Source organism: Oncorhynchus mykiss, chromosome 11 (genome assembly GCF_057628025.1).
Source record: "Oncorhynchus mykiss isolate SJ-2025 chromosome 11, ASM5762802v1, whole genome shotgun sequence".
NCBI classification, from domain to species: Eukaryota; Metazoa; Chordata; class Actinopteri; order Salmoniformes; family Salmonidae; genus Oncorhynchus; species Oncorhynchus mykiss.
In genome coordinates this window covers 65218318-65245807 of record NC_143032.1, presented here as the reverse complement: position 1 = coordinate 65245807, position 27490 = coordinate 65218318, and the positions used below count along the sequence as shown (strand labels likewise).

The window sequence follows — 27490 nt, the reverse complement described above, 5'->3', positions numbered from 1 at the left end:
GATTTTTTTATGCTACGAAGAAATGTAGTAGGCAAGAGTAAAAGTCGCTGGAGTTTTACGTCGGCACAATCAGCTGAGCGAGCGGAACTGTTACGTTGACGTATGACAACAAACTACTGTACTTAGCTAGCTATCGTTGAAGTACTGAGATGTATCATTTAAAATGCTCCTTTATTTCAAGGATGATGCCTAGGTCCTAGTCATGTCATAACATTTGCAGCCATTACTTGTGCGACTATGTTTATCTACGTTTTTGTTAGTAGCTTGAGTTAGCTGTCTTGCTAACATGTTCAGTTTGATGCATCCTGTAAACTTGTTTGTCTTTGCATTGTTGATGACAATACCCAATGCTGTAGGCTCTTCATATGAGATCACAGTGGATGTCGGAAAGCCATCAGGACATCTGAAACATTTCTGGAGGAGCACTGGTTTCTGGTAGGATAATGCACCTTTTTGATTTATTTTAGAGTCATATTTTGTGGCTATGCTACCTTCCATGGCTACTTTCTGTTAGTCAATGACCACTTTGCAACAGTGTTAAAACAAAAAAAAATGTTTTAACTACCTTATTATTAAAATAAGGGCAGGACCACATGCAAAAAAACTATTTGTCATAGGCTATTTCGTATTCGTATTTATTTAGGACCCCCATTAGCAGCTACTCTTTCTGGGGGTCCTAAAAAATGTAAAAAATGTAAAATATTACTATAACACTTTTCACAACACATTAACTGTGTTCCCTCAGGCCACTACTCTACTATCGCATATCTACAATACCAAATCTGTGTGTAGAGTGCGTTTTTATCGTGTGTATGTGTGTCTCTTCACAGTGGCCGCTGTTCCATAAGGTGTATTTCTGTTTTTTAAATCTGATTGACTTTGGTAAACACAGGGATTCCCTATGGGTGGCTCAATTTGCCCGACTACTCAGTTAATTGTAAACACATGCTTTCTTTCCCTCTCCAGCCCCCCTCTTCCACACACCCAGTCCAACCAGTATGACCTGAGCAGGGACCAGGAGCTGAACCTGGCCTACGTGGGCTCAGTCCCCCATGGGGGGATTCAGCAGGTTCGGATCCACTGGATGCTGGAGCTGATCACAGCACAGTGAGTATGGGGTTGCCTGCTTTAGGGCCTTGAGGTGGGTTAGTAAATCAAATATGTACATGTTAAGTGACCTTTGTATGTTGTATATCCCATTGTGATATGTCGCGTTAATCTAATTCAAAGTATTGTTTTGTAGCATTGACAAAGGAGAACTCCAGTACAACTTTAGCCAACTGGACCAGCTGATTGACCTCTTGTGGATAAATGGACTACTCCCAGGTACAGTACTTTCACCCACCTGATCTGGTGACTTTTATATATATATATACAGTGCCTTGCGAAAGTATTTGGCCCCCTTGAACTTTGCGACCTTTTCCCACATTTCAGGCTTCAAACATAAAGATATAAAACTGTATTTTTTTGTGAAGAATCAACAACAAGTGGGACACAATCATGAAGTGGAACGACATTTATTGGATATTTCAAACTTTTTTAACAAATCAAAAACTGAAAAATTGGGCGTGCAAAATTATTCAGCCCCCTTAAGTTAATACTTTGTAGCGCCACCTTTTGCTGCGATTACAGCTGTAAGTCGCTTGGGGTATGTCTCTATCAGTTTTGCACATCGAGAGACTGACATTTTTTCCCATTCCTCCTTGCAAAACAGCTTGAGCTCAGTGAGGTTGGATGGAGAGCATTTGTGAACAGCAGTTTTCAGTTCTTTCCACAGATTCTCGATTGGATTCAGTGGACTTTGACTTGGCCATTCTAACACCTGGATATGTTTATTTTTGAACCATTCCATTGTAGATTTTGCTTTATGTTTTGGATCATTGTCTTGTTGGAAGACAAATCTCTGTCCCAGTCTCAGGTCTTTTGCAGACTCCATCAGGTTTTCTTCCAGAATGGTCCTGTATTTGGCTCCATCCACCTTCCCATCAATTTTAACCATCTTCCCTGTCCCTGCTGAAGAAAAGCAGGCCCAAACCATGATGCTGCCACCACCATGTTTGACAGTGGGGATGGTGTGTTCAGCTGTGTTGCTTTTACGCCAAACATAACGTTTTGCATTGTTGCCAAAAAGTTCAATTTTGGTTTCATCTGACCAGAGCACCTTCTTCCACATGTTTGGTGTGTCTCCCAGGTGGCTTGTGGCAAACTTTAAACAACACTTTTTATGGATATCTTTAAGAAATGGCTTTCTTCTTGCCACTCTTCCATAAAGGCCAGATTTGTGCAATATACGACTGATTGTTGTCCTATGGACAGAGTCTCCCACCTCAGCTGTAGATCTCTGCAGTTCATCCAGAGTGACCATGGGCCTCTTGGCTGCATCTCTGATCAGTCTTCTCCTTGTATGAACTGAAAGTTTAGAGGGACGGCCGGGTCTTGGTAGATTTGCAGTGGTCTGATACTCCTTCCATTTCAATTTTATCGCTTGCACAGTGCTCCTTGGGATGTTTAAAGCTTGGGAAATCCTTTTGTATCCAAATCCGGCTTTAAACTTCTTCACAACAGTATCTCGGACTTGCCTGGTGTGTTCCTTGTTCTTCATGATGCTCTCTGCACTTTTAACGGACCTCTGAGACTATCACAGTGCAGGTGCATTTATACGGAGACTTGATTACACACAGGTGGATTGTATTTATCGTCATTAGTCATTTAGGTCAACATTGGATCATTCAGAGATCCTCACTGAACTTCTGGAGAGAGTTTGCTGCACTGAAAGTAAAGGGGCTGAATAATTTTGCATGCCCAATTTTTCAGTTTTTGATTTGTTAAAAAAGTTTGAAATATCCAATAAATGTCGTTCCACTTCATGATTGTGTCCCACTTGTTGTTGATTCTTCACAAAAAAATACAGTTTTATATCTTTATGTTTGAAGCCTGAAATGTGGCAAAAGGTCGCAAAGTTCAAGGGGGCCGAATACTTTCGCAAGGCACTGTATATATATATATAATAGTTGAAGTCAGAAGTTTGCATACACCTTAGCCAACTACATTTAACTCAGTGTTTCACAATTCCTGACATTTAATCCAGGTAAAAATGATCTGTCTTAGGTCAGTTAGGATAACCACTATTTTAAGATTGTGAAATGTCAGAATAATAGTAGAGTGATTTATTTAAGCTTTTATTTCTTTCATCATATTCCCAGTGGGTCAGAAGTTTACATACACTCTATTAGTATTTGGTAGCATTGCCTTTGAATTGTTTAACTTGGGTCAAACGTGTCAGGTAGCCTTCCACAAGCTTCCCACAATTAGTTGGGTGAATTTTGTCCCATTCCTCCTGACAGAGTTGGTGTAACTGAGTCAGGTTGGCAGGCCTCCTTGCTCGCATACGCTTTTTCAGTTCTGCCCACAGGTTTTCTATGGGATTTGTGATGGCCACTCCAATACCTTGACTTTGTTGTCCTTAAGCCATTTTGCCACAACTTTGGAAGTATGCTTGGGGTAATTGTCCATTTGGAAGACCCATTTGCGACCAAGCTTTAACTTCCTGCCTGATGTCTTGAGATGTTGCTTCAATATATCCACATGATTTTCCGTCCTCATGATGCCATCTATTTTGTGAAGTGCACCAGTCCCTCCTGCAGCAAAGGACCCCCACAGCATGATGCTGCCACCCCCGTGCTTCACAGTTAGGATGGTGTTCTTCGGCTTGCAAGCCTCCCCCTTTTTCCTCCAAACATAACGATGGTCATTATGGCCAAACAGTTCTATTTTTGTTTCATCAGACCAGAGGACATTTCTCCAAAAAGTACCATATTTGTCCCCATGTGCAGTTGCAAACCGTAGTCTGGCTTTTTTATTGCAGTTTTGGAGCAGTGGCTCTTCCTTGCTGAGCGGCCTTTCAGGTTATGTCGATTTAGGACTCGTTTTACTGTGGATATAGATACATTTGTACCTGTTTCCTCCAGCATCTTCACAAGGTCCTTTGCTGTTGTTCTGGGATTGATTTGTACTTTTTGCACCAAAGTACGTTCATCTCTAGGAGACAGAACGTGTCTCCTTCCTGAGTGGTATGACAGCTGCATGGTCCTATGGTGTTTATACTTGCCTACTATTGTTTGTACAGATGAACGTGGTACCTTCAGGCATTTGGAAATTGCTCCCAAGGATGAACCAGACTTGTGGAGGTCTAGATCTTGTTTTCTGAGGTCTTGGCTGATTTATTTTTATTTTCCCATGATGTCAAGCAAAGAGGCACTGAGTTTGAAGGTAGGCCTTGAAATACATCCACAGGTACACCTCCAATTGACTCAAATAATGTCAATTAGCCTATCAGAAGCTTCTAAAGCCATGACATCGTTTTCTGTAATTTTCCAAGCTGTTTAAAGGAACAGTCAACTTAGTGTATGTAAACTTCTGACCCACTGAAATTGTGATCCAGTGAATTATAAGTGAAATAATCTGTCTGTAAACAACTGTTGGAAAAATGACTTGCGTTATGCAAAGTAGATGTCCTAACTAACTTGCCAAAACTATAGTTTAACAAGAAATTTGTGGAGTGGTTGAAAAACGAGTTTTAATAACTCCAACCTAAGTGTATGTAAACTTCTGACTTCAACTGTGTATATATATATATATATCTTGTGGCAGACCAGGAGGTTGGGTCAAGACGTTTACACAGATCAGACACGGACAGAGTATGATTAGCTCGGTTTCAAGGGCGTTTATTAAATAATAAATCAAAAGAAAAGGATAATTCTCCCCTATGAGACCCTCTCCGGGATACCGTCTTCAACTACACAGAAGTCACCTTACTTCTTCCAGTCCTCCCCTGTGTGCTGCACTTCTGGCAGCTTTATGGGGCTTGTACAGCTGGTTAGCAATCAGCCCTTGATTACTCAAGAACTCCCCAATCAGCCCCAATTAGTCCTGGGTGGAGAGCCCGTCGAGACCTGGCACGTCCAGCAGATGGAGCCATCGCCTCATGATGTATACTCCGTCTGTCACCAGGCTTCAACGAGTCTCCCCCTGGTGGCTGACCTGCTTGTACGCTACTAAAAACGTACATACGCATATGTATGTATGTATGTATGTGTGTGTATGAATGTGTGTGTGTATGTATATATATGTGTGTGTGTGTATACATATGTGTATATGTGTGTGTGTGTATGTATGTATGTATGTATGTATGTATGTAATATATATATATATATATATATATATATATATATATATATATATATATATATATATATATATATATATATATATATATATATATATATATACTGCTCAAAAAAATAAAGGGAACACTTAAACAACACAATGTAACTCCAAGTCAATCACACTTCTGTGAAATCAAACTGTCCACTTAGGAAGCAACACTGATTGACAAATTTCACATGCTGTTGTGCAAATGGAATAGACAACAGGTGGAAATTATAGGCAATTAGCAAGACACCCCCAATAAAGGAGTGGTTCTGCATGTGGTGACCACAGACCACTTCTCAGTTCCTATGCTTCCTGGCTGATGTTTTGGTCACTTTTGAATGCTGGTGGTGCTTTCACTCTAGTGGTAGCATGAGACGGAGTCTACAACCCACACAAGTGGCTCAGGTAGTGCAGCTCATCCAGGATGGCACATCAATGCGAGCTGTGGCAAGAAGGTTTGCTGTGTCTGTCAGCGTAGTGTCCAGAGCATGGAGGCGCTACCAGGAGACAGGCCAGTACATCAGGAGATGTGGAGGAGGCAGTAGGAGGGCAACAACCCAGCAGCAGGACCGCTACCTCCGCCTTTGTGCGAGGAGGAGCAGGTGGAGCACTGCCAAAATGACCTCCAGCAGGCCACAAATGTGCATGTGTCTGCTCAAGCGGTCAGACACAGACTCCATGAGGATGGTATGAGGGCCCGACGTCCACAGGTGGGGGTTGTGCTTACAGCCCAACACCGTGCAGGACGTTTGGCATTTGCCAGAGAACACCAAGATTGGCAAATTCGCCACTGGCGCCATGTGCTCTTCACAGATGAAAGCAGGTTCACACTGTGCACGTGACAGACGTGACAGAGTCTGGAGACGCTGTGGAGAACGTTCTGCTGCCTGCAACATCCTCCAGCATGACCGGTTTGGCGTTGGGTCAGTCATAGTGTGGGGTGGCATTTCTTTGGGGGGCCGCACAGCCCTCCATGTGCTCGCCAGAGGTAGCCTGACTGCCATTAGGTACCGAGATGAGATTCTCAGACCCCTTGTGAGACCATATGCTGGTGCGGTTGGCCCTGGGTTCCTCCTAATGCAAGACCATGCTAGACCTCATGTGGCTGGAGTGTGTCAGCAGTTCCTGCAAGAGGAAGGCATTGATGCTATGGACTGGCCTGCCCGTTCCCCAGACCTGAATCCAATTGAGCACATCTGGGACATCATGTCTCGCTCCATCCACCAACGCCACGTTGCACCACAGACTGTCCAGGAGTTCGGCGGATGCTTTAGTCCAGGTCTGGGAGGAGATCCCTCAGGAGACCATTCGCCACCTCATCAGGAGCATGCCCAGGCGTTGTAGGGAGGTCATACAGGCAAGTGGAGGCCACACACACACTACTGAGCCTCATTTTGACTTGTTTTAAGGACATTACATCAAAGTTGGATCAGCCTGTAGTGTGGTTTTCCACTTTAATTTTGAGTGTGACTCCAAATCCAGACCTCCATGGGTTGATACATTTGATTTCCATTTAAACATTTTGTGTGATTTTGTTGTCAGCAACATTCAACTATGTAAAGAAAAATTTATTTAATAAGAATATTTAATTCATTCAGATCTAGGATGTGTTATTTTAGTGTTCCCTTTCTTTTTTTGAGCAGTGTATTTCACTGGCCATCACCAAAGCCAACACTTCCTTTGGCCGCCTTTCCTTCCAGTTCTCTGCTCCCAATGACTGGAACGAATTGCAAAAATTAATGAAGCTGGAGACTTATATCTCCCTCACTAACTTTAAGCATCAAAGCAGAGCAGTTTACCAATCACTGTACCTGTACACAGCCAATCTGTAAATAGCACACCCAACTACCTCATCCCCATATTGTTATTTATCTTGTTGCTCTTTTGCACCCCAGTATCTCTACTTGCACATCATCGTCTGCACATCTATCACTCCAGTGTTAATGCTAAATTGTAATTATTTCGCCTCTATGGCCTATTTATTGCCTTACCTCCCTAATATTCTACATTTGCACACACTGTACATAGATTTTTCGATTGTGTTATTGACTGTACGTTTGTTTATGTGTAACTCTGTGTTGTTGTTTTTGTCCTACTGCTTTGCTTTATCTTGACCAGGTCGCAGTTGTAAATGAGTACTTGATCTCAACTGGCATACCTGGTTAAATAAAGGTGAAATACAGTATATATACAGTGGGGAGAACAAGTATTTGATACACTGCCGATTTTGCAGGTTTTCCTACTTACAAAGCATGAGGTCTGTCATTTTTATCATAGGTATACTTCAACTGTGAGAGACGGAATCTAAAACAAAAATCCAGAAAATCACATTGTATGATTTTTAAGTAATTAATTTGCATTTTATTGCATGACATAAGTATTTGATCACCTACCAACCAGTAAGAATTCCGGCTCTCACAGACCTGTTAGTTTTTCTTTAAGAAGCCCTCCTGTTCTCCACTCATTACCTGTATTAACTGCACCTGTTTGAACTCAAGGCAACCACTGTTGGCGCAAATATTAGAAAATGGAAGAAGTTCAAGATGACGGTCAATCACCCTCTGTCTGGGGCTCCATTCAAGATCTCACCTCGTGGGGTGATCATGAGGAAGGTGAGGGATCAGCCCAGAACTACACGACAGGACCTGGTCAATGACCTGAAGAGAACTGGGACCACAGCCTCAAAGAAAACCATTAGTAACACACTATTCTGTCATGGATTAAAATCCTGCAGCGCATGCAAGGTCCCCCTGCTCAAGCCAGCGCATGTCCAAGCCTGTCTGAAGTTTGCCAATGACCATCTGGATGATCCAGAGGAGGAATGGGAGAAGGTCATGTGGTCTGATGAGACAAAAATAGAGCTTTTTGATCTAAACTCCACTCGCCGTGTTTGGAGGAAGAAGAAGGATGAGTACAACCCCAAGAACACCATCCCAACCGTGAAGCATGGAGGTGGAAACATCATTCTTTGGGGATGCTTTTCTGCAAAGGAGACAGGACAACTGCACCGTATTGAGGGGAGGATGGATGGGGCCATGTATTGCGAGATCTTGGCCAACAACCTCCTTCCCTCAGTAAGAGCATTGAAGATGGGTCATGGCTGGGTCTTCCAGCATGACAACTACCTGAAACACACAGCCAGGGCAACTAAGGAGTGGCTCCGTAAGAAGCATCTCAAGGTCCTGGAGTGGCCTAGCCAGTCTCCAGACCTGAACTCAATAGTAAATATTTGGAGGGAGCTGAAAGTCTGTATTGCCCAGCAACAGCCCGAAACCTAAAGGATCTGGAGAAGGTCTGTCTGGAGGAGTGGGCCAAAATCCCTGGTGCAGTGTGTGCAAAACTGGTCAAGAACTACAGGAAACGTATGATCTCTGTAATTGCAATCAAAGGTTTCTGTACCAAATATTAAGTTCTGCTTTTCTGATGTAGCAAATACCTATGTCATGCAATAAAATGCAAATTAATTACTTAAAAATCATACAATGTGATTTTCTGGATTTTTGTTTTAGATTCCGTCTCTCACAGTTGAAGTGTACCTATGATAAAAATTACAGAACTCTACATGCTTTGTAAGTAGGAAAACCTGCAGAATCGGCAGTGTATCAAATACTTCTCCCCACTGTATATATGTTTTAAGTTGGCAAACTTAGGCAGAAAATGTCAACAACTAACAGTCAGTTATGTTATGTTGTGAATTTGAACATTAATTATGTCCCTGTTTAAGATTACTCTGATGTTCTTCGTAAGATGTACCCAATGATTAATGAAAACTTGATATGTCCTCATTGTGGTTTTACAGATGTGTTTAAAACATCTTCTTTATACACTTTCTTCGAGAGGGGCTAGGTCTACATAAGGGTGAAATTTTTTTAAAAATCACAAAAGCTCTGACGAAGGCCGTGAGGCCGATATGTAAGCTTATTAAAGATCGGTGATACTATCAAGAGCAGTGTGCGGTTTCCTTTCTCCTTCATCTTGTTAAACTGTTGCCATGCACCTGCAAAAGAGATTGCTCAGATGTGCGAGTGCCTTTTGAATTTTGAATAACTAACAGTCAACAATTTTATTCATGCATTAAAAAACAAATAATGAAAGAAAAGCATTGCGAGTTTAAATTTTGTAACGTTAGTGTTGGAGAGGTGGGAAAACGATTGTTAGCGATCAATAATGACAAACCTCCTGGCATTGACAACTTAGATGGAAAGCTATTGAGAATGGTAGCTGACTCTATAGCCACTCCTATACGTCATATTTTTCATCTAAGCCAAGATGTCCTCAGGCCTGGATGGAAGCCAAAGTAATTCCGCTACCCACGAGTGATTTTGTTGTCAGCACATTCAACTATGTAAAGAAAAAAGTATTTAATAAGAATATTTAATTCATTCAGATCTAGGATGTGTTATTTTAGTGTTCCCTTTATTTTTTTGAGAAGTGTGTGTGTGTGTATATATATATATATATATATATATATATATATATATACACACACACACACACACACACACACACACACACACACACACACACACACACACACACACAGTGCCTTGTGAAAGTATTCGGCCCCCTTGAACTTTGCGACCTTTTGCCACATTTCAGGCTTCAAACAAAGATATAAAACTGTGGGACACAATCATGAAGTGGAACGACATTTATTGGATATTTCAAACTTTTTTAACAAATCAAAAACTGAGAAATTGGGTGTGCAAAATTATTCAGCCCCCTTAAGTTAATACTTTGTAGCGTCACCTTTTGCTGCGATTACAGCTGTAAGTCGCTTGGGGTATGTCTCTATCAGTTTTGCACATCGAGAGACTGACATTTTTTCCCATTCCTCCTTGCAAAACAGCTCGAGCTCAGTGAGGTTGGATGGAGAGCATTTGTGAACAGCAGTTTTCAGTTCTTTCCACAGATTCTCGATTGGATTCGGGTCTGGACTTTGACTTGGCCATTCCATTGTAGATTTTGCTTTATGTTTTGGATCATTGTCTTGTTGGAAGACAAATCTCCGTCCCAGTCTCAGGTCTTTTGCAGACTCCATCAGGTTTTCTTCCAGAATGGTCCTGTATTTGGCTCCATCCATCTTCCCATCAATTTTAACCATCTTCCCTGTCCCTGCTGAAGAAAAGCAGGCCCAAACCATGATGCTGCCACCACCATGTTTGACAGTGGGGATGGTGTGTTCAGCTGTGTTGCTTTTACGCCAAACATAACGTTTTGCATTGTTGCCAAAAAGTTCAATTTTGGTTTCATCTGACCAGAGCACCTTCTTCCACATGTTTGGTGTGTCTCCCAGGTGGCTTGTGGCAAACTTTAAACAACACTTTTTATGGATATCTTTAAGAAATGGCTTTCTTCTTGCCACTCTTCCATATCTGGCCTTCCATCCAAAGGCCAGATTTGTGCAATATACGACTGACTGATTGTTGTCCTATGGACAGAGTCTCCCACCTCAGCTGTAGATCTCTGCAGTTCATCCAGAGTGATCATGGGCCTCTTGGCTGCATCTCTGATCAGTCTTCTCCTTGTATGAGCTGAAAGTTTAGAGGGACGGCCAGGTCTTGGTAGATTTGCAGTGGTCTGATACTCCTTCCATTTCAATATTATCACTTGCACAGTGCTCCTTGGGATGTTTAAAGCTTGGGAAATCTTTTTGTATCCAAATCCGGCTTTAAACTTCTTCACAACAGTATCTCTGTATCTCTAATTTTGCACGCCCAATTTTTCAGTTTTTGATTTGTTAAAAAAGTTTGAAATATCCAATAAATGTCGTTCCACTTCATGATTGTGTCCCACTTGTTGTTGATTCTTCACAAAAAACAGTTTTATATCTTTATGTTTGAAGCCTGAAATGTGGCAAAAAGTCGCAAAGTTCAAGGGGGCCGAATACTTTCGCAAGGCACTATATATATATATATATATATATATATATATATATATATATATATATATATGTATGTATATATGTGTATATATATATATGTATATATGTGTATATATATATATGTATATATATGTATATGTGTGTGTGTGTGTATATGTATATGTGTGAGAGAGTATCCCAAACATGCTCAATGGCTTACATGTCTTGTGAGTGTGCAGGCCACGGAAGAACTGGGACATTTTCATATTCCAGGAATTGTGTACAGATCCTTGTGACATGGGATTATGCATTATCATGCTGAAACATGAGATGATGGCAACAGATGAATGGCACGACAATGGGCCTCAGGATCTCGTCACGGTATCTCTTTCCATTCAAATTGCCATCGATAAAATGCAATTGTGCTTGTTGTCCGTAGCTTATGCCAGCCCATACCATAACCCCACCACCAAGGGGCACTCTGTTCACAACATTGACATCAGCAAACTGCCCGTCCACACGGCACAATACACGTTGTCTACCATCTGCCCGGTACAGTTGATACCGGGATTCATCTGTGAAGAGCACACTTCTCCAGTGTGCCAGCGGCCATCAAAGGTGAGCATTTGCCCACTGAAGTTGGATACGACGCCGATTTGCAGTCATGTCAACACTCTGGTAAGGATGAAGAGCACGCAGATGAGCTTCCCTGACAGCTTGTGCAGAAATTCTTCAGTTGCCCGGGTGATGGTCTCAGATGATCCCGCAAGTGAAGAAGCTGGATGTGGAGGTCCTAGGCTGGCGTGGTTACAAGTGGTCTGGAGTTGTGAGGCCGGTTGGACGTACTGCCAAATTCTCTAAAATGACGTTAGAGGCGGCATATGGTAGAGAAATTAACATGAAATTATCTTGCAGCAGATCTGGTGGACATACCAATTGCATGCTCCCTCAACTTGAGACATCTGTGGCCTTGTACTTTGTGACAAAACTGCACATTTTAGAGTGGCCTTTTATTGTCCCCAGCACAAGATGCACCTGTGTAATGACCATGCTGTTTAATCAGTTTCTTGATATGCCATACCATTCAGGGGGATGGATTATCTTGGCAAAAGATAAATGCTCACTAACAGGGATGTAAAAAAAAAAAGTTGAGAAAAATAAATGTTTTGTGTGTATGGAAAATGTCTGGGATCTTATTTCAGCTCATGGAACCAAAACTTTACATGTTGCATTTATTTTTGTTCAGTATATGCTTTCTCAGTAGTATTTTTCTTTTTGACTATGGTTCATATTGAGGTTTTTTTCTACTTGTTTGTTCCAGGTTTTGAATTGATGGGCAGTGTGAACAACTACTTCACCAACTTTGAAGACAAAATGCAGGTGGTGGAGTGGAGAAACCTGGTGCATCTCATTGCAAAGAGGTATATTGGTGAGTATACTGTTCAGTGATAGGTGAACACACAGTAACCCATGTAATCTTATGGATCATATAAATGGTATACTCACTAACACTATTCCTCCTGAATTACAGAGAAGTATGGCTTGGGAAGTGTATCTCTGTGGAACTTTGAAACATGGAATGAACCGAACAATCATGACTTTGACAACGTCACTGTGTCTATCCAAGGTATAAAAACGTAAAAATATTCCGACAGGTGGCATCAGTCCTGTACCATCATACTTTCTGTAAGGAATTGAAAGAAAGCATAATATAATCTCATTTGATGAATAATAATTTGTATGTGGTCTGTATCTCAGCACCTACTAGAGGCTATTGGTCTGCTTCCACCTCCAGGGTTCCTGAACTACTATGATGCCTGTTCTGAGGGCCTGCGGGCTGCCAGTAGGGCCCTGCGCTTGGGCGGTCCAGGAGACTCCTGCCACACCCCACCACACTCCCCCTACTGCTGGGCTATGCTGCAGCACTGCTACAATGGCACCAATTTCTTCACTGGGGAGACAGGGGTGCGGCTGGACTACATCGCCCTGCACAAAAAGGTGGGCCTGGGACCGTGGTGTGTGTAAACTGCACACCTTCATTACTATGTTTTAACAATTATTCTGTCTGACTCTAGTCTCCTAACAAGAGAACAGTGCCTAATCCTGACAAGTGAAGCACTCAGTTTCAGGATGAAAACTGGCTTGGGCTTGTGAGACTCAGTTCAAGTTTAGGTTTTGCTTTCTTTCAGGGTGGAGGCTATTCGTTACCCATCATGGAACAGGAGATCCAGACAGTGAGAGAGATCCAGGAGCATTTCCCTCTCTTCCAAACTCTGCCAGTTTACAATGATGAGGCTGATCCATTAGTGGGCTGGTCCAAACCTCTGGCGTGGAGGGCTGATGTGACATATGCAGCCATGGTGGTCAAGGTATGAAACAGTTAACTGACTTGTCTGTTATCTGTCCTGATTGTTATCTCCTATGTCCATCAGGTTTGGGGTCAATTCCATTTAAATTCCAAACTTTCCTCATTGAAATGCATTGAGGAACATTGGAATTGGAATTTCAGTATACTGTGCTTATTGAATTGACTGTATTGAAATGGAATTGACCCGAACCCTGCTGTCCACCAGGTGATCTCCCAACACCAGGACCTGCTGTTGTCTGACCAGAACAACACCATCAACTACACCCTGCTAAGCAATGACAATGCATTTCTCAGCTACCACCCTCATCCGTTCACCCAGCGCACCCTGACGGCCCGTTTCCAGATCAACAACACCCAGCCCCCCCATGTCCAGCTGCTCCGGAAGCCTATACTGACCGTCATGGGGCTGCTTGCTCTGCTAGGTGAGGCTCTCTCCTGTAGTGACCGTCATGGGGCTGCTCGCTCTATTTATTTACGTCACCTTTATTTAACCAGGTAGGCCAGTTGAGAAGAAGTTTTAATTTACAACTGCGACCTGGCCAAGATAGAGCAAAGCATTGTGACAAAAACAATAGTTACACATAAACAAATAATAATAAATAAGTAGTTATTTTCAATAGCTGTTGTCTTTTCTTGTAGTGATAAGGTATAGAACAGTTCTTGCTTTTTCCCATCAAATTTAGGTGGGACTTAATCTGTCTACCCAGATGTTCTAACTTTATGAAATTATGTTTATTATTGTTTTGCAAAAAGGAGAGACTCAAGTACTGTCTGAGGTTGTGGAGGTTGGGGGGACCGACAACAACACCGTGGGGATCCTTGCCAGCACCCATGACCCCCTCATGTCCTGGACCTCTGACAGCTGGCAAGCCACTGTGCTGATCTATAACAGCGATGACACCAGCACATCTACCACCACCGACCTCATTAGGGTCTCTCTCAAAGGATTCACAGGACAGCAAGGTGGGTGTTGACGGATGTCTGAATCAGGACTAAGTTTTACTTCATATGTAGAGTACATTCAGAAAGAATTCAGACCTCTTCCATTTTTCCAGTTACATTACAGCCTTATTCTAAAATGGATTGAATAAAAAATCCTAAATCTACACACAATACCCCATAATGACAAAGCGAAAACAGATTTTTAGAAGTCTTTGCAAATGTATAAAAATAAAATAACATACCATAATACTTATGTAAATCAGACACTTTTCTATGAGACTCGAAATTGAGCTTAGGTGCATCCTGCTTCCATTGATCATCCTTGACATTTTTACAACTTGGAGTCCACTTGTGGTAAATTCAATTTATTTAACATGATTTGGAAAGGCACACATCTGTCTATATAAGGTTCCACAAAACAAAGCCATGATGTCAAAGGAATTCTCCGCAGAGCTCCGAGATAGGATTGTGTCGGCACAGATCTGGGGAGGTGTACCAAAAAATGTCTGCAGCATGGAAGGTTCCCAAGAACAGTGGCCTCCATCATTCTTAAACGGAAGAAGTTTGAAACCACCAAGATTCTTCCTAGAGCTGTCCGCCCGGTCAAACTGAGCAATCGGAGGAGAAAGGCCTTGGTCAGGGAGGTGAAGAAGAATCCAATGGTCACTTTGACAGAGCTCCTCTGTGGAGATGGGAGAACCTTCCAGAAGGACAAGCATCTGTGTAGCACTCCACCAATCAGGCTTTATGGTAGAGTGGCCAGACGGAAACCACTTCTCAGTAAAAGGCTCATGACAGCCTGCTTTGAGTTTTCCAAAAGACACCTAAAGACTCTCAGACCATGAGAAACATGATTCTCTGGTCTGATGAAACCAAGATTCAACTCTTTGGCCTAAATGCCAATTGCCATTTCTGGAGGAAACCTGGCACCATCCCTACGGTGAAGCATGGTGGTGGCGGCATCATGCTGTAGGGACCTTTTTCAGTGGCAGGGACTGGGAGACTAGTCAGGATCGAGGCAAAGACAAACGGAACAAAGTACAGAGAGATCCTTGATGAAAACCTGCTCCAGAGTGCTCAGGACCTCAGACTGGGGCTAAGGTTCACCTTCCAACAGGACAACGACCCTAAGCACACAGCCAAGACAATGCAGGGAGTGGCTTCGGGACAAGTTTCTGAATGTTCTTGTGGTCCAGCCAGAGTCCGGACTTTAACCCGATCGAACATCTCTGGAGAGACCTGAAAATATCTGTGCAGCAATGCTCCCCATCCAACCTGACAGAGATTGAGAGGATCTGCAGAGAAACTCCCAAAATACAAGTGTACCAAGCTTGTAGCGTCATACCCAAGAAGTCTCAATGCTGTAATCGCTGCCAAAGGTGTGGAGTAAAGGGTCTGAATACTTATGTAAATGTGATGTCTCAGTTTAATTGTAATAAATGAGCAAACATTTCTAAAAACATTTTGTGTTATCATTATGGGGTAGTATGTATATTGACACAAAAACAATTGAATACATTTTAGAATAAGGCTGTAACGTAACAAAATGTGGATAAAGTCAAGGAGTTTGAATACTTTCTGAAAGCACTGTATATAATCAACTTTAAATGTTTCTTTGATGTTGCAAACAAAATTGCGGTTGGATTAAAATGTATTATCAGTTCCGTAAGTATTGGATTTGAACTGTGTTAGTAGATGAGCAAAATAGTGACTTCAGCAGTTTCATGAATTGTGATTGACTTTAGGACTTGTGTATGTAACATATTACCTGGACAACAATGTGACCAACCCATCCCAGCTGTGGCAGAGCATGGGCAGCCCAGACTACCCCACAGCAGAGCAGTTCAGACAGCTGAGGAACATTGAGGTACAAAGAAAATGAAAATAACATTTCTCTCAAATAACTAAGCTTGTATTTCAGTCAATCACATCATAAATTCCTCTTATTTTTAAGTGACAGCAATGTATGAACATGGTCAGTTTTTTTATGGAATGAACTACAGCCATTGTAGCTGAGCTGAATGGTTTGTTGATTTAACCCTAGGATCCTCAGGTGGATGGACCTCTGCCCTTCCCTGCTGAAGGCATCCTGACCATGTGGGCCAAGCTCTATGTGCCCTCTGTCCTCCTCATACATGTGTGTGCCCAGCCCAAGGCCACGCCAGACCAGGTCAGTGCCACCAGCTGACATGGGCTTTGATGACAGTATTATCCACACCTTGGTGATTAATTTGTCTATCATTTCTTAGGATGGTATTTTCAAACTGTCCTGTTAAATCATCAATACCCTAACTGTATTTTATTGATCTCCTATAAGGTGAATGGATTGCGATTCATCAGCATCACAAAAAGCCAAGTTATGATTGTGTGGAAAGATGATTGTGTAAATTCCAAGTAAGTACTTTTTTTGGGGGGGCTCTTCTACTTAGTGGTGAGTTGACATGTCTTATTTTATTTGTAGGTGCATTAAGACATTTGAGGTGGAGTTCTCCAAAGACCAGGAAGAATTCAAGAGGGTAAACACCCGGGATACCATTTTCACGTCCTATGTATATTCACCAGGTAAAAATGGATTAGAAAGTTCAAACTGTCTTTTGTGATCTTATGCAATAGTTGGCCTGTATTAAGCATTGTGGATTCACATTTGAAAATGTGTCATTTGATTACAGAAAACCTGGAGGTTAGTGGTAGCTACAGAGTACGAGCTGTGGACTACTGGGGAAGAACTGGAGAATATTCACTGACTGAGAAATATTCAGAGGAAAACTAGAAGTTAACTAGTGTTTCCTACATGGTACCATGACTGATTGTACAAAAGCATATTTTTTTTGTAAAATGTTTACTTTCAGAAAATATAATCGGCATTATTGACTTAGTCTGAAATGTTTGTTTACATGGAATAATTTTTCCATACAAATATTTTGTAATTTCACAATCAATAAGTAAAACTTTTACCATTTTGAATATTTTTTTAATGCTCATGATGCTCATGACAGTGATAACATTAGAATGCTCATGTTTTTCCCCTGGACAATGTACTCACCAAGCCAACTAAGTTTCTTTAAACTCTATTGTTGCCAACACAAACTGATGAACAGTGAAGGAGCAATAACATAGTGGTGTTAATATTCATATAGGTATTTCTGTGATGTAGAGTCTACCTCCATTGGATTGGTGCAGGCGTCATGCTCAAATGTACAATTACTTTTATATACAGTACCAGTCAAATGTTGACACCTACTCAATTTTTACATTGTAGAATGATAGTGAAGGCAAACTATGAAAGAACACATATGGAATCATGTAGTAACCAAAAAAGTGTTAAACAAATCAAAAGATTTTAGATTCTTCAAAGTTGCTACATTTAACCTTCGACAGCTTTGCACACTTGGCATTCTCTCAACCAGCTTCACTTGGAATGCTTTTCCATTCAATATATTTTGATTTGTTTAACATTTTTTGGTTACTATATGATTCCATATGTGCTATTTCATAGTTTTGATGTCTTCTACAATGTAGAAAATAAAGTAGGTGTCCAAACTTTTGACTGGTACTGTACATGAGGGGCATAATATAATTTATAGAAAAAAAATCTTATGCGATTTCCCTCTTCAGTCATCAGTAAATATCTCTGTCCAAGCCAGCACGTTGTAGGGATCCCTTGGCAGCACAAGTTCCTTCATAGTAGACATTCAGCAAGCTCCTGTTGAGCAGAGAAAAATCAGAAGAGGGTCAACTGGGATGCTAAATTTGTTGGACATCCCAAAAATAAACATTTGCTTTAGTTGTAGAAAGCACATTTATGCTGGTAATAAATATTTGTTGAGTAGGAGATGAGCTAAGTAACTCTCAGTGAATGTTTGTAAAGGCGGCACTCAGCATTTACAGTAATGCAGACAACACTGATCCTTCCTCTTTGATGGTGTAGTCCGGATTACTATAAAGCATTTCATAACTATTGTTGATGTAAGGGCTTTATAAATAAAATATGAAAAATGTAACCCATACCAGACTGCAGCACGGGCTCAAATTGTCCGGCCATGCAGATCTCTTCCTGCTTGGCGCGAATGCTCCTCTGGATGGCTGGTGGCAGGCCACGGGGGTTACGGGAGAATATCAGGGAGTATCCATCCTCACAGCTTCCATCGTCCTTCAGGGTACGGCAGGCATATGTGATGGCATAGTTGTCATAGTCGGTGTCAATCACCCAGTAGTTGTCACCTGAGAGAAGAGGAGAGTATTGTGAGTATCGTGCGCATATGTGTATTTGTGTAGTGTATTTGTGTATAACGGTATATTTAGTAGACGTACCTCCGCTGGACAGATAGCTGGCCAGGCCCTGGTAGTTCATGAACATCTTTCCAGGGTTGGCAGAGTCTGGCACAGTGTACTGGGCAGCCATGTCAGCGCACACAACCCAGAATCTGTAAATAGGGGAAAGTATTTCCAATCAACTTATCATAGATACAGTATTCATGTAAAATGGCTTTAAGTTACAAACATGTAGTAGATGTAAGGTTTTCAGTTTGACCCTTATACACAGATTCGGAAAGCCATGTTCAATTTAAGACTATTACTACTTTTAAGACTACTATTAAGACTATTACCATTTCACCAGAAATAACCTTCAGGCAGCTCTTACCCAAAAAGTGTGACACGTCCCTTGGAGGAGGCGACCATGGAGCCGTCGTCACCGATCGTGTACTCAGCTGAGATGTTGTCCTGGAGGAACAGTCCCTCAGGGTCCTTCTTCTGCAGAGCGTACCACTTCCCTGCGTACTGGAGCACACACAGATAAACTGTTTGGTTGAAGAGCCTTGCAGGTAGCCTAGGCAATTATTATTTCCTCCATACTGGAGCAGGAGTGTTGCAACAATTTTTTTCTAGCTGTGTACTGTGGCGCTAGCACATAAAAACAGATGTAGGGCCTTGCAGGACAGCTTGGTCTTCTATAGACGACTGTTTGTTTTACTCACTCTCTTGGGGTCAAAGTCCTCCTTGACATTGAAGCTGTCCACCACACAGGAGGCAGCCCAACTCTGCTCCAGACCCGCCAGGAGCACCACCACAAGGGCCAGCATATGGAAGTCCATTTCTAGAGGAGAAATTCCATAAGTATAACTTCATATGTAATAAAAACAAATCAATATTTTGATAAAGCACAATAGCTGGTCCTCTCAATTGGTAACTACATTTTTATAAAAAGCCCATAACATAAACATATTCACAGCAACATTTTAACATTCCCATGAAAAATAGCTAAAATGTACCTTTTCAGGAACAAAGCAAGAGGTTAAGCTTCAATGAAGTTGCAGGTATGCATTTCTCTTCTGTCTAGGATCCTTATATACACAAGGCACAGACGAGCTCACTGATTATTTTCACATCTTGGTCCTAAGTGGAGGGTTAAATCTTAATCTATTACTAATCCAGTTAACAAAATCCTACCCAAAAACTGTTGCACTCTCCCATACACAATGAAATGGCTTTATGTAATTGTAGCAAGGGTATTTTCTAGTCTAAACACAGAGAAAGCACATCTAGGGAATTAGTTTACCTTAGCCAAGCCAAAGTACTGTTTACATATGGGCATGGCAACACCAAGGTATTAGTTCTTTAGTGACATGGAAATTAAATGGAAATAAATTACATGCATGTCTTATCAGTTGGTAACATATTCATTGAACAATGATTAATAATTAGGGATTGGATATCAAGTTCAGGCAGTTGAAGAGTAAACAATTATTCAATTGTAAGAATACATGCTTTATGAAATTAACAGTCCACGTGGGACTGTTAATGCCCCTGGGTTAAGTAACATGATCTGTTGCACCAGTTTGTAATCCCAGACAAAATGTTCTTGGACAGACCGCTGAAGCACATTACAAGAGGGTTGACGCCAGGTGAAATGGGTGCATAAGTGTCATTTCTGAAAATTATTTCAGTGAGCAAGGCCATTCATTGGATCATCCCTTGCTAATATATACTGTACACTATAGATAATATAAATAGTTGACAAATAAAGCTTTTGTCTTTTTATATTATTAACCACTTCTGTCATTGTTGCCTGGGGATGAGCTTGAATGACTGCGTCTTGGCACCTTTGGCTTTCGGCCATGACAACACAGTGCCTGGTCAAGGGTCTGCTCCACTCCAGTCATGACAGCAGACCACAGTCGTCCCATTTACGTGCATGGCCATGACACAGAACAGTACGATCTTGTTTCATGTAATAATGTTTGTTTCATGTAGCTTCAGTTTTAATGTCCAGAAGATTAGAAAGAACAAATATTAGAGTTGATGGTTGATGAATGACGCTTCATAGTGTAGACTAGGGGGGGGGGGGGGGATCCATAATAGCATATCCATTACTCAAAAACAAAGGAAGTGTGACAAAAAAATAAGTTATTGAAGCAAGTGCAAGGAAAATGGAGAAAGGATGAAAGAATGATGATTCAAAGACAGAATAAATATTTACCATTTATTTATCAAGTAGTATGTATGACATTGTCATGAGGGTGTGTAACAAGGGTACAAACATTTAACTTTACTTACAATACTGCATTTGTGATATTACAGTTGAATCCAAATAGCAAGCCATTATTTTATATGCCATGTAAATGACTACAAAAAAATAGATTTGGTCTCCAGACCAAGTGAGGGTTTATCGGTTAGAGTGCACACGTCAGTAAAATAACTGTGCTGGAGAGTTTTGGACCAAGTATATCCAGGAAAATAAGAGTGGAAAAATACAGGAGCAGTGTGAAGAGCTTCACAGTAACTTCTCCCAGTGCCAGCTCATTTCAAAATCGACTCTTCACTGGCTGTAGTGAGAGACCAGAAAAAAAGTAGGTGTCAAGTTTCTATACAGAAACAATCAAGTGTTTAATAAAATGAAGCAGCTGTTTTTACTGCCATATGTTGTTATTCAGGCTATTCCTATAGAACATGCAAAAGACCTATTGGACATATATCTAAGCATACAAATGTGTTTACTTAAAAGAACAAACATGAGAGCAAATTTGCCAGTAAACTCTTAAAAACAAACATGGACGTTTACCTTCTGCTAGCGCCTTGGCAATTTTCTCTTGTTCTTCACGAACCTTCTTCTCCTCTTCCTCAATCCTTCGTTCCTCTGCAGCAATAGGCTTTAGTTCATCTGAAATTAATTTAGAGGGTGTTAAAATCAAAACTTAAAATGGAATTACTTTTGAAAAAAAAATCAAACATCATATGTTATGTTTAGAACTATGAAGAATCCTATGTTATTGCAGGTTTTCAACAAGTTGGAGGTCAGTGTCTGCATGGCTTCAATGTTAAGGTTGCTAGTTTAGCTAATGTTAGTCTGTGGCCACAGTATAGGACATTTGTACTGTATGCCACCACCTGAGGCGTCCATACGGCATGCCGCCTGTCTGCACAGTTAGAGTCAATGCAAAACCTTTATTCAAGGTTCACAACTCACCATATCTCCTCTTGCCAAATACTATACCAGCTAACAACGCTGAGTACCTTGCGGTCTGTAATGAGAAACAAATTACGCATATCAGACAGTATCACTCAGGCAATTATTTAATGCTAACATTAGACAAACGCTAGCTAATTCACGGGCTTTTTTATTTCACATTTATTTAACTAGGCAAGCCAGTTAAGAACAAATTCTTATTTACAATGACGGCCTACCCCGGCCAAATCCCAACGACGCAGGGCCAATTGTGCACCGCCTTATGGGCCTCCCAATCACGGCCAGTTGTGATACAGCCTGGAATCGAACCAGGGTAGACCGCTGCGCCACTTGGTAGTCCACAACAACAATCTGCATGCAATGTCAAAGCTGTCAGCTGATGCATAACATGCGCAAATGATTGCAGGTTTGGAAGTAATAGCTATGTGTTGAAAATGTAGCTAGCTAACGTTATTCATTATTCCACTAGCTAGGTTGTTAGTTAGCCAGCTGTCTTGAGTTTGGCAGAGGTCTTGGACAATGCAGCATTGTTATGCAACTTATTCGCTGCAAATTAGGAAACAATTCACGATTTATTTTTAAACAAAACTACTTTCAACAGCATGTTACACAAATGTGTTGCCACAAACCTTAATAAGCGGTGACACTGCCACTGGAGGGACCATTGCTGCTGGTTTGTGTTGGTTAGCCTGCTCCGAAATTTTTGCACAACAACAGCACCAGAGGTCACTCTACTGATGAAAAGGATTGTGGGAAATTGCCGGTGTCTAATTTTGTTAGCGCTATCTGGAATCCTTGGGATGTCCCTCCCTTTAACCATAACCCTTACCTAACCTTAATCATGGATTAAACCATTGAAAATACTGTAATGAAACAGTCCCAATGATCCCGTATAGCGTTATCAAAGCCACAATGTCAAGGACATTTCTATTTCTACAATGTCTCTTTTTAAAAATCAATTTTTAAACCTAATCCTAACCTCAACCACACTGCTAATTTTATGCCTAATCCTAACCTTACATTAAGACCAAAAACCTCATGTTTGTTGTCATGAATCTTTACGATATGGACATTTTAACTTTGTGGCTGTGATATCTAGTGAAACCCCCCTTCAAGTTCACTTGTATATGTATATGTTTTATAAAATTACAAAAATATCTTGATTTTATCAAATTTTATAATCCTCAATTTCATAACCGAGTATTTAGCTCAATGTTCTAGATTATCAAGTGTGACGTATGAAAATCGGTCACCACCTTCTGCTCTATCAACACTAACCACAAGATGCCAGCAGCTGCAAGCTTTTGTGGGTCTTTGCTTCAGACAGGGAGCAGGCTAATTGGGCAGGATCAGACAGATTAGTAGAGTATGGGATCTACTCCTGCTGTAGTGAATGTATTTGCTGCTACAGAAAGCTTATCATCATGGTAACGTGTTCATACATTCCAAAGCATACATGCCAAGCCTATTTTAATGATGCAAAACATACTCTCTCTCACAATCAGTAGGTCAAATATGTTGTTTAGTTTTTCCATCTGGGATTTGGCCTCATTCTTGCTCGGCATGACACATGAATGACAGCAATTTACAACAACCCCTCTCTCTTCCTTTAGGCTTGGCCCAGCTTCCCCACCTGCCCAACTGTCCTTATGTCATGTTTGTGCTTCACGTAGTCATTGTTTTCAAAGCACTCCAAAGCCAGCTGCAGGTACTGAGGTAGAATAGCGATCAGGTCCACCGTGTTGAGCATGCTCCTGGCGAAAGTCTGGAGGTCAGGTGTGGACACATTTACAACAACCCCTCTCTTTAGTTATTATGCCCACAGCCTCTGGAATAGCCTGCCAGAAAACCTGTACACATCATTGCTTTATTAGTGAGTGACCATGTTTGCCTCTGCAGCAGTAATATAACGGCACATACAAAAATCATGTAGCATTATTTCTCTTTATTGAGCGTACAAGATATGATTGCAAAATCAAATCTCATTAAAGCTCCATGTTATTCAAGTGTTCAAAAAATACAAATTAAAACAGAGAAGCAGCATGTGACATAAAGGACATTAAGCAAAGTAGAAAGTGTTTCAATCATTAAATGCATAAAAATATATAAAAAAGGAGCAAATAGAATCAACTTGACCTGACAGGGCAATGCACTTATGACAATGCACTGTCTATATGGTATTGTTAACAGGCCTACCTTTTGCGGGAGAAGCACTCTCATTTGGTAATATGTGTGAAGTGCAGGGGTAGAAATGGAGAAAGAAAATCACTCCTGGAGCCCTCCAATGTAAAATCTATGAATTCAATGTGAAATGCAAAATTTTACATCGCAAAATGTTTTCACGTCCAGAACCCCATTCCCCCAGACTTCCTCCCATTTCCACCCCTGGAGAAGCATATATGATGGGTAAGACAAAAGGGTGCATGGGTTTTCAGCAATTTCAAAGTTAACATTACTTTATTCAACCCGATACTATATATGTTGCCAATGTAAGAAAGATCAGGCAGATATTGTGTCTTACAAAGTCCTAAACAGTTAGCTGTAGCATCATGTAGTGTGTCCAACTCCACAACAAAGTGAGATCTTCATTGCTGTCCTTTTGGCAAACCTAATTTTCCCCCGGTTCTTCATGTTTGCGGTGTACTCGTGGGATTTCAGTTTGGCGTAGTAGTCTGAGAACTTGTTGAAGAGGATGGAGATGGGCAGTCCGTTCAGTATGATTCCAAAGGAAATACAGAAGAAAGCAAAGAGACGCCCCAGGATGGTCTCTGGATACATGTCTCCATAGCCCACGGTGGAGATGCTCACCTGGAGGGCAGAAATTACAAGAGTTATGGAACTTGAACCCCTTTCACAGTGAAAATGTAAAAGTGTTATCTGTCCCACTTCAGTCACAACTTAAGAAATTCATATCATACCCTTTCAGAAAGAGATATACAGGGCCTACAAGTGGCCTGACTTTATGTCCAGAGTGTTGATCATAATTAAGCACATACGGCATGCTTCATGTGAACAGGCATGGACATGGACAGATACACATATTCTAATGGAGGTGCGCTGACCTAAGGTCCACCCTGTAATAGCATTATAGTATTAAGACACTATCCAGGAACCATATAAACCATCCATTTAAATAATGTCAGGCCATGCAGTTCATATGAAACAGTTACTGGTACTTTGATCAGTGTTTAAGCTTATCATTCAGTTAGTGGCCACTGACAGCCATTAGTACACAGTGCAGTAGGTAGTATTATGAGGTGACTACAGAGCGAGCCATAGATCAGACACACTACAGACCTGAAGCCAGACCTGAGCCTCCCTGCATCATCGCTGGAAGATCACCAGAAACAAAGCTGAATATAAAGCTACAGAGAATGAAAGTTTGACTTTTTAAAAACTCCTAACGGCCTGTTGTGAACTAATATACTTACAGCAGCCCACCACCATGCATGGGGGATGCTTGTGAAGTTGGTTTGGGGCACGTCATGCTCCACAGTGTAGACCATGGCAGAGAAGGCGAAGATTCCCATGGCAATGAAGAGGAAGAGGCAGCCCACCTGCTGGTAGCACTGGCGGAGTGTGAAGCCAAACGCCCTCAGTCCGGTGGAGTGGCGCGCCAGCTTCAAGATACGAAATATACGCATCAGCCTCATAATCCGCAACACCTGGCCCAGCTTCCCCACCTGCCCAACTGTCCTCATGTCGTGTTCGTGCTTCACATAGTCATTGTTTTCAAAGCACTCCAAAGCCAGCTGCAGGTACTGAGGTAGAATAGCGATCAGGTCCACCGTGTTGAGCATGCTCCTGGCGAAAGTCTGGAGGTCAGGTGTGGACACCAGCCTGAGCAGATACTCCATGGTGAAAAACGCAATGCACAGAGACTCCACAAATTCACAGTAGGTCTTCCCGCTCAATTGGCCAGAGGGAGTCTTGTACTGCATATCCTCTACTGTGTTGAGTGTCATGGCCACCAGGGATACCAGGACAAACAGGCTGGAGACCAAGGCCATGAGCTTGGCAGGGACAGATGAGAAAGGTTTTTCCATTAGGTTCCAGATCACTCTGCGGTTATGGCCCATGAACATGTCCTGAAACAGCTCCTCATTCTCCTCGATCTCCACCTCGGCCTCCAGCTCTCTCTGGATGTTCAGCTGCTCGTTTATTTCGTCCTGTCGCTCCTCAAAGGAAATCCGGCAGCAGCGGTGGGTGTTCTTGATCCTCACGCCCCAGTAGTTGATCTCCTCCAGAAAGTTTCTGGGACACAGCTCATCTTTTATCCACAGCACCCCAGTTCTGTAGAAGGTGAAGATGTTGTTGAAAATCTCTGGGTCCCTGTCGAAGAAGTACTCATTTTTCTTGACTTGGTAATCGTCACACAGGTCCAGTTTCTTGTTGTGGTCTGTATAGGTGGCAAGCCGCCCTATCCTAGTTTTGGGGTACCTGGCCGCCAACCGGTAAGCTATCTGATAGGACTTCCCCCCAACATTGATGTTGAGATTGTAATTCTTGGTGGGTGAAGCCAGCCTTGAAAGAAGAGCCAAAGGCTTCTCATCTTCCTCATCCTCATACTCAGAGTAGATGTCATAAATGTCCTTGCTCAGTTCCTGCATGGAATTCCACTCCTTTATACAGCTGTCCTTGGTGAATGGAAGGGTGTTGTCTTCTGAGGGTCTTCTAAGTTCAGCACTAGGCCCGGTGACTTTGTAGTTAGGGAAGAGGCTCTGCCTCCTGTTCCAAAGGTTGAGCATCCTCCCGGTGCTTCCCATGTCGTTGCCTTCCGTGGGCTATACAGCAGACGGCAGATTGAAATCTGTGAGCATTACTGTTCTACTTTAATACCCCCCTCTGATTAAGCACATGCAGAGGATGTTAGCAGGATGCATTGCGTGCCTCGGCCCCATCAATGATGCTGACAGAGGATCCATGTGCTTACAGAATATTTGCATACCATTATCCCCTCCCAAGCTCCTCTGGCCCTGTGTGTAATGTAAGTGCTTTAATGTGTTTGGACCCCAGGAAGAGTGGGGATCCCTAATAAATACAAATATGTCTGTCAGGGAACACACTTCATCAACTCACTTCCTTAGAGTCTGTAAACAAGTCTGTATACGGTATGTGTCATCAAACTGAGTATATGAAGACAAACTGATACATGAACTCTCCCCTTCATGAATTCATCAAAGGTTTGCTGTAGTGTTGTTTTGGGCAGAGTAAGGACTGCTGTTACCTCAACCTCATCCTTGTCGACTGATCAAATCAAATCACATTTTATTTGTCACACACATGTTTAGCAGATGTTAATGCGAGTGTAGAGAAATGCTTGTGCTTCTAGTTCCGACAATGCAGTAATAAACAACAAGTAATCTAACCTAACAATTCCAAAACTACTACCTTATACACACAAGTGTAAAGGGATAAAGAATATGTACATAAAGATATATGAATGAGTGATGGTACAGAACGGCATAGGCAAGATGCAGTAGATGGTATCGAATACAGTATATACATATGAGATGAGTAATGTAGGGTATGTAAACAAAGTGGCATAGTTTAAAGTGGCCAGTGGGGAGAAAAAAATGTTGATACGCTGGCGATTTCACAGGTTTTCCTACTTACAAAGCATGTACAGGTCTGTCATTTT

At 41.7% G+C, this 27490-nt stretch overlaps 3 protein-coding genes across 3 annotated transcripts; 1 reads left to right on the top strand and 2 right to left on the bottom strand.

Moving 5' to 3' along the window:
* Positions 1-49: 49 nt before the first annotated feature.
* Positions 50-17348, top strand: idua (alpha-L-iduronidase). Its single transcript, XM_021621848.3, has 14 exons — positions 50-435; positions 967-1107; positions 1244-1326; positions 12396-12503; positions 12606-12701; positions 12870-13072; positions 13264-13443; positions 13648-13864; positions 14196-14405; positions 16130-16251; positions 16429-16554; positions 16702-16778; positions 16846-16946; positions 17054-17348. The coding sequence occupies exons 1-14, from the start codon at positions 287-289 to the stop codon at positions 17152-17154; spliced, it is 1914 nt and encodes a 637-aa protein (XP_021477523.3). The 5' UTR covers positions 50-286; the 3' UTR covers positions 17155-17348.
* Positions 16281-22767, bottom strand: LOC110536217 (purpurin). The gene is made up of 8 exons (XM_036936103.2): positions 22479-22767; positions 21850-21904; positions 21445-21543; positions 19361-21208; positions 19027-19163; positions 18696-18808; positions 18393-18605; positions 16281-18087 (listed from the first exon to the last, which is right to left on the bottom strand). Exons 4-8 carry the CDS (start codon positions 19475-19477, stop codon positions 18077-18079), a joined length of 591 nt encoding a protein of 196 aa, XP_036791998.1. The 5' UTR covers positions 19478-21208; positions 21445-21543; positions 21850-21904; positions 22479-22767; the 3' UTR covers positions 16281-18076.
* A 1012-nt stretch (positions 22768-23779) lies between these two features.
* LOC110536215 (potassium voltage-gated channel subfamily V member 2-like) lies at positions 23780-26720 on the bottom strand. Its single transcript, XM_021621847.3, has 2 exons — positions 25281-26720; positions 23780-24657 (listed from the first exon to the last, which is right to left on the bottom strand). The coding sequence occupies exons 1-2, from the start codon at positions 26613-26615 to the stop codon at positions 24397-24399; spliced, it is 1596 nt and encodes a 531-aa protein (XP_021477522.2). The 5' UTR covers positions 26616-26720; the 3' UTR covers positions 23780-24396.
* Positions 26721-27490: the final 770 nt, after the last annotated feature.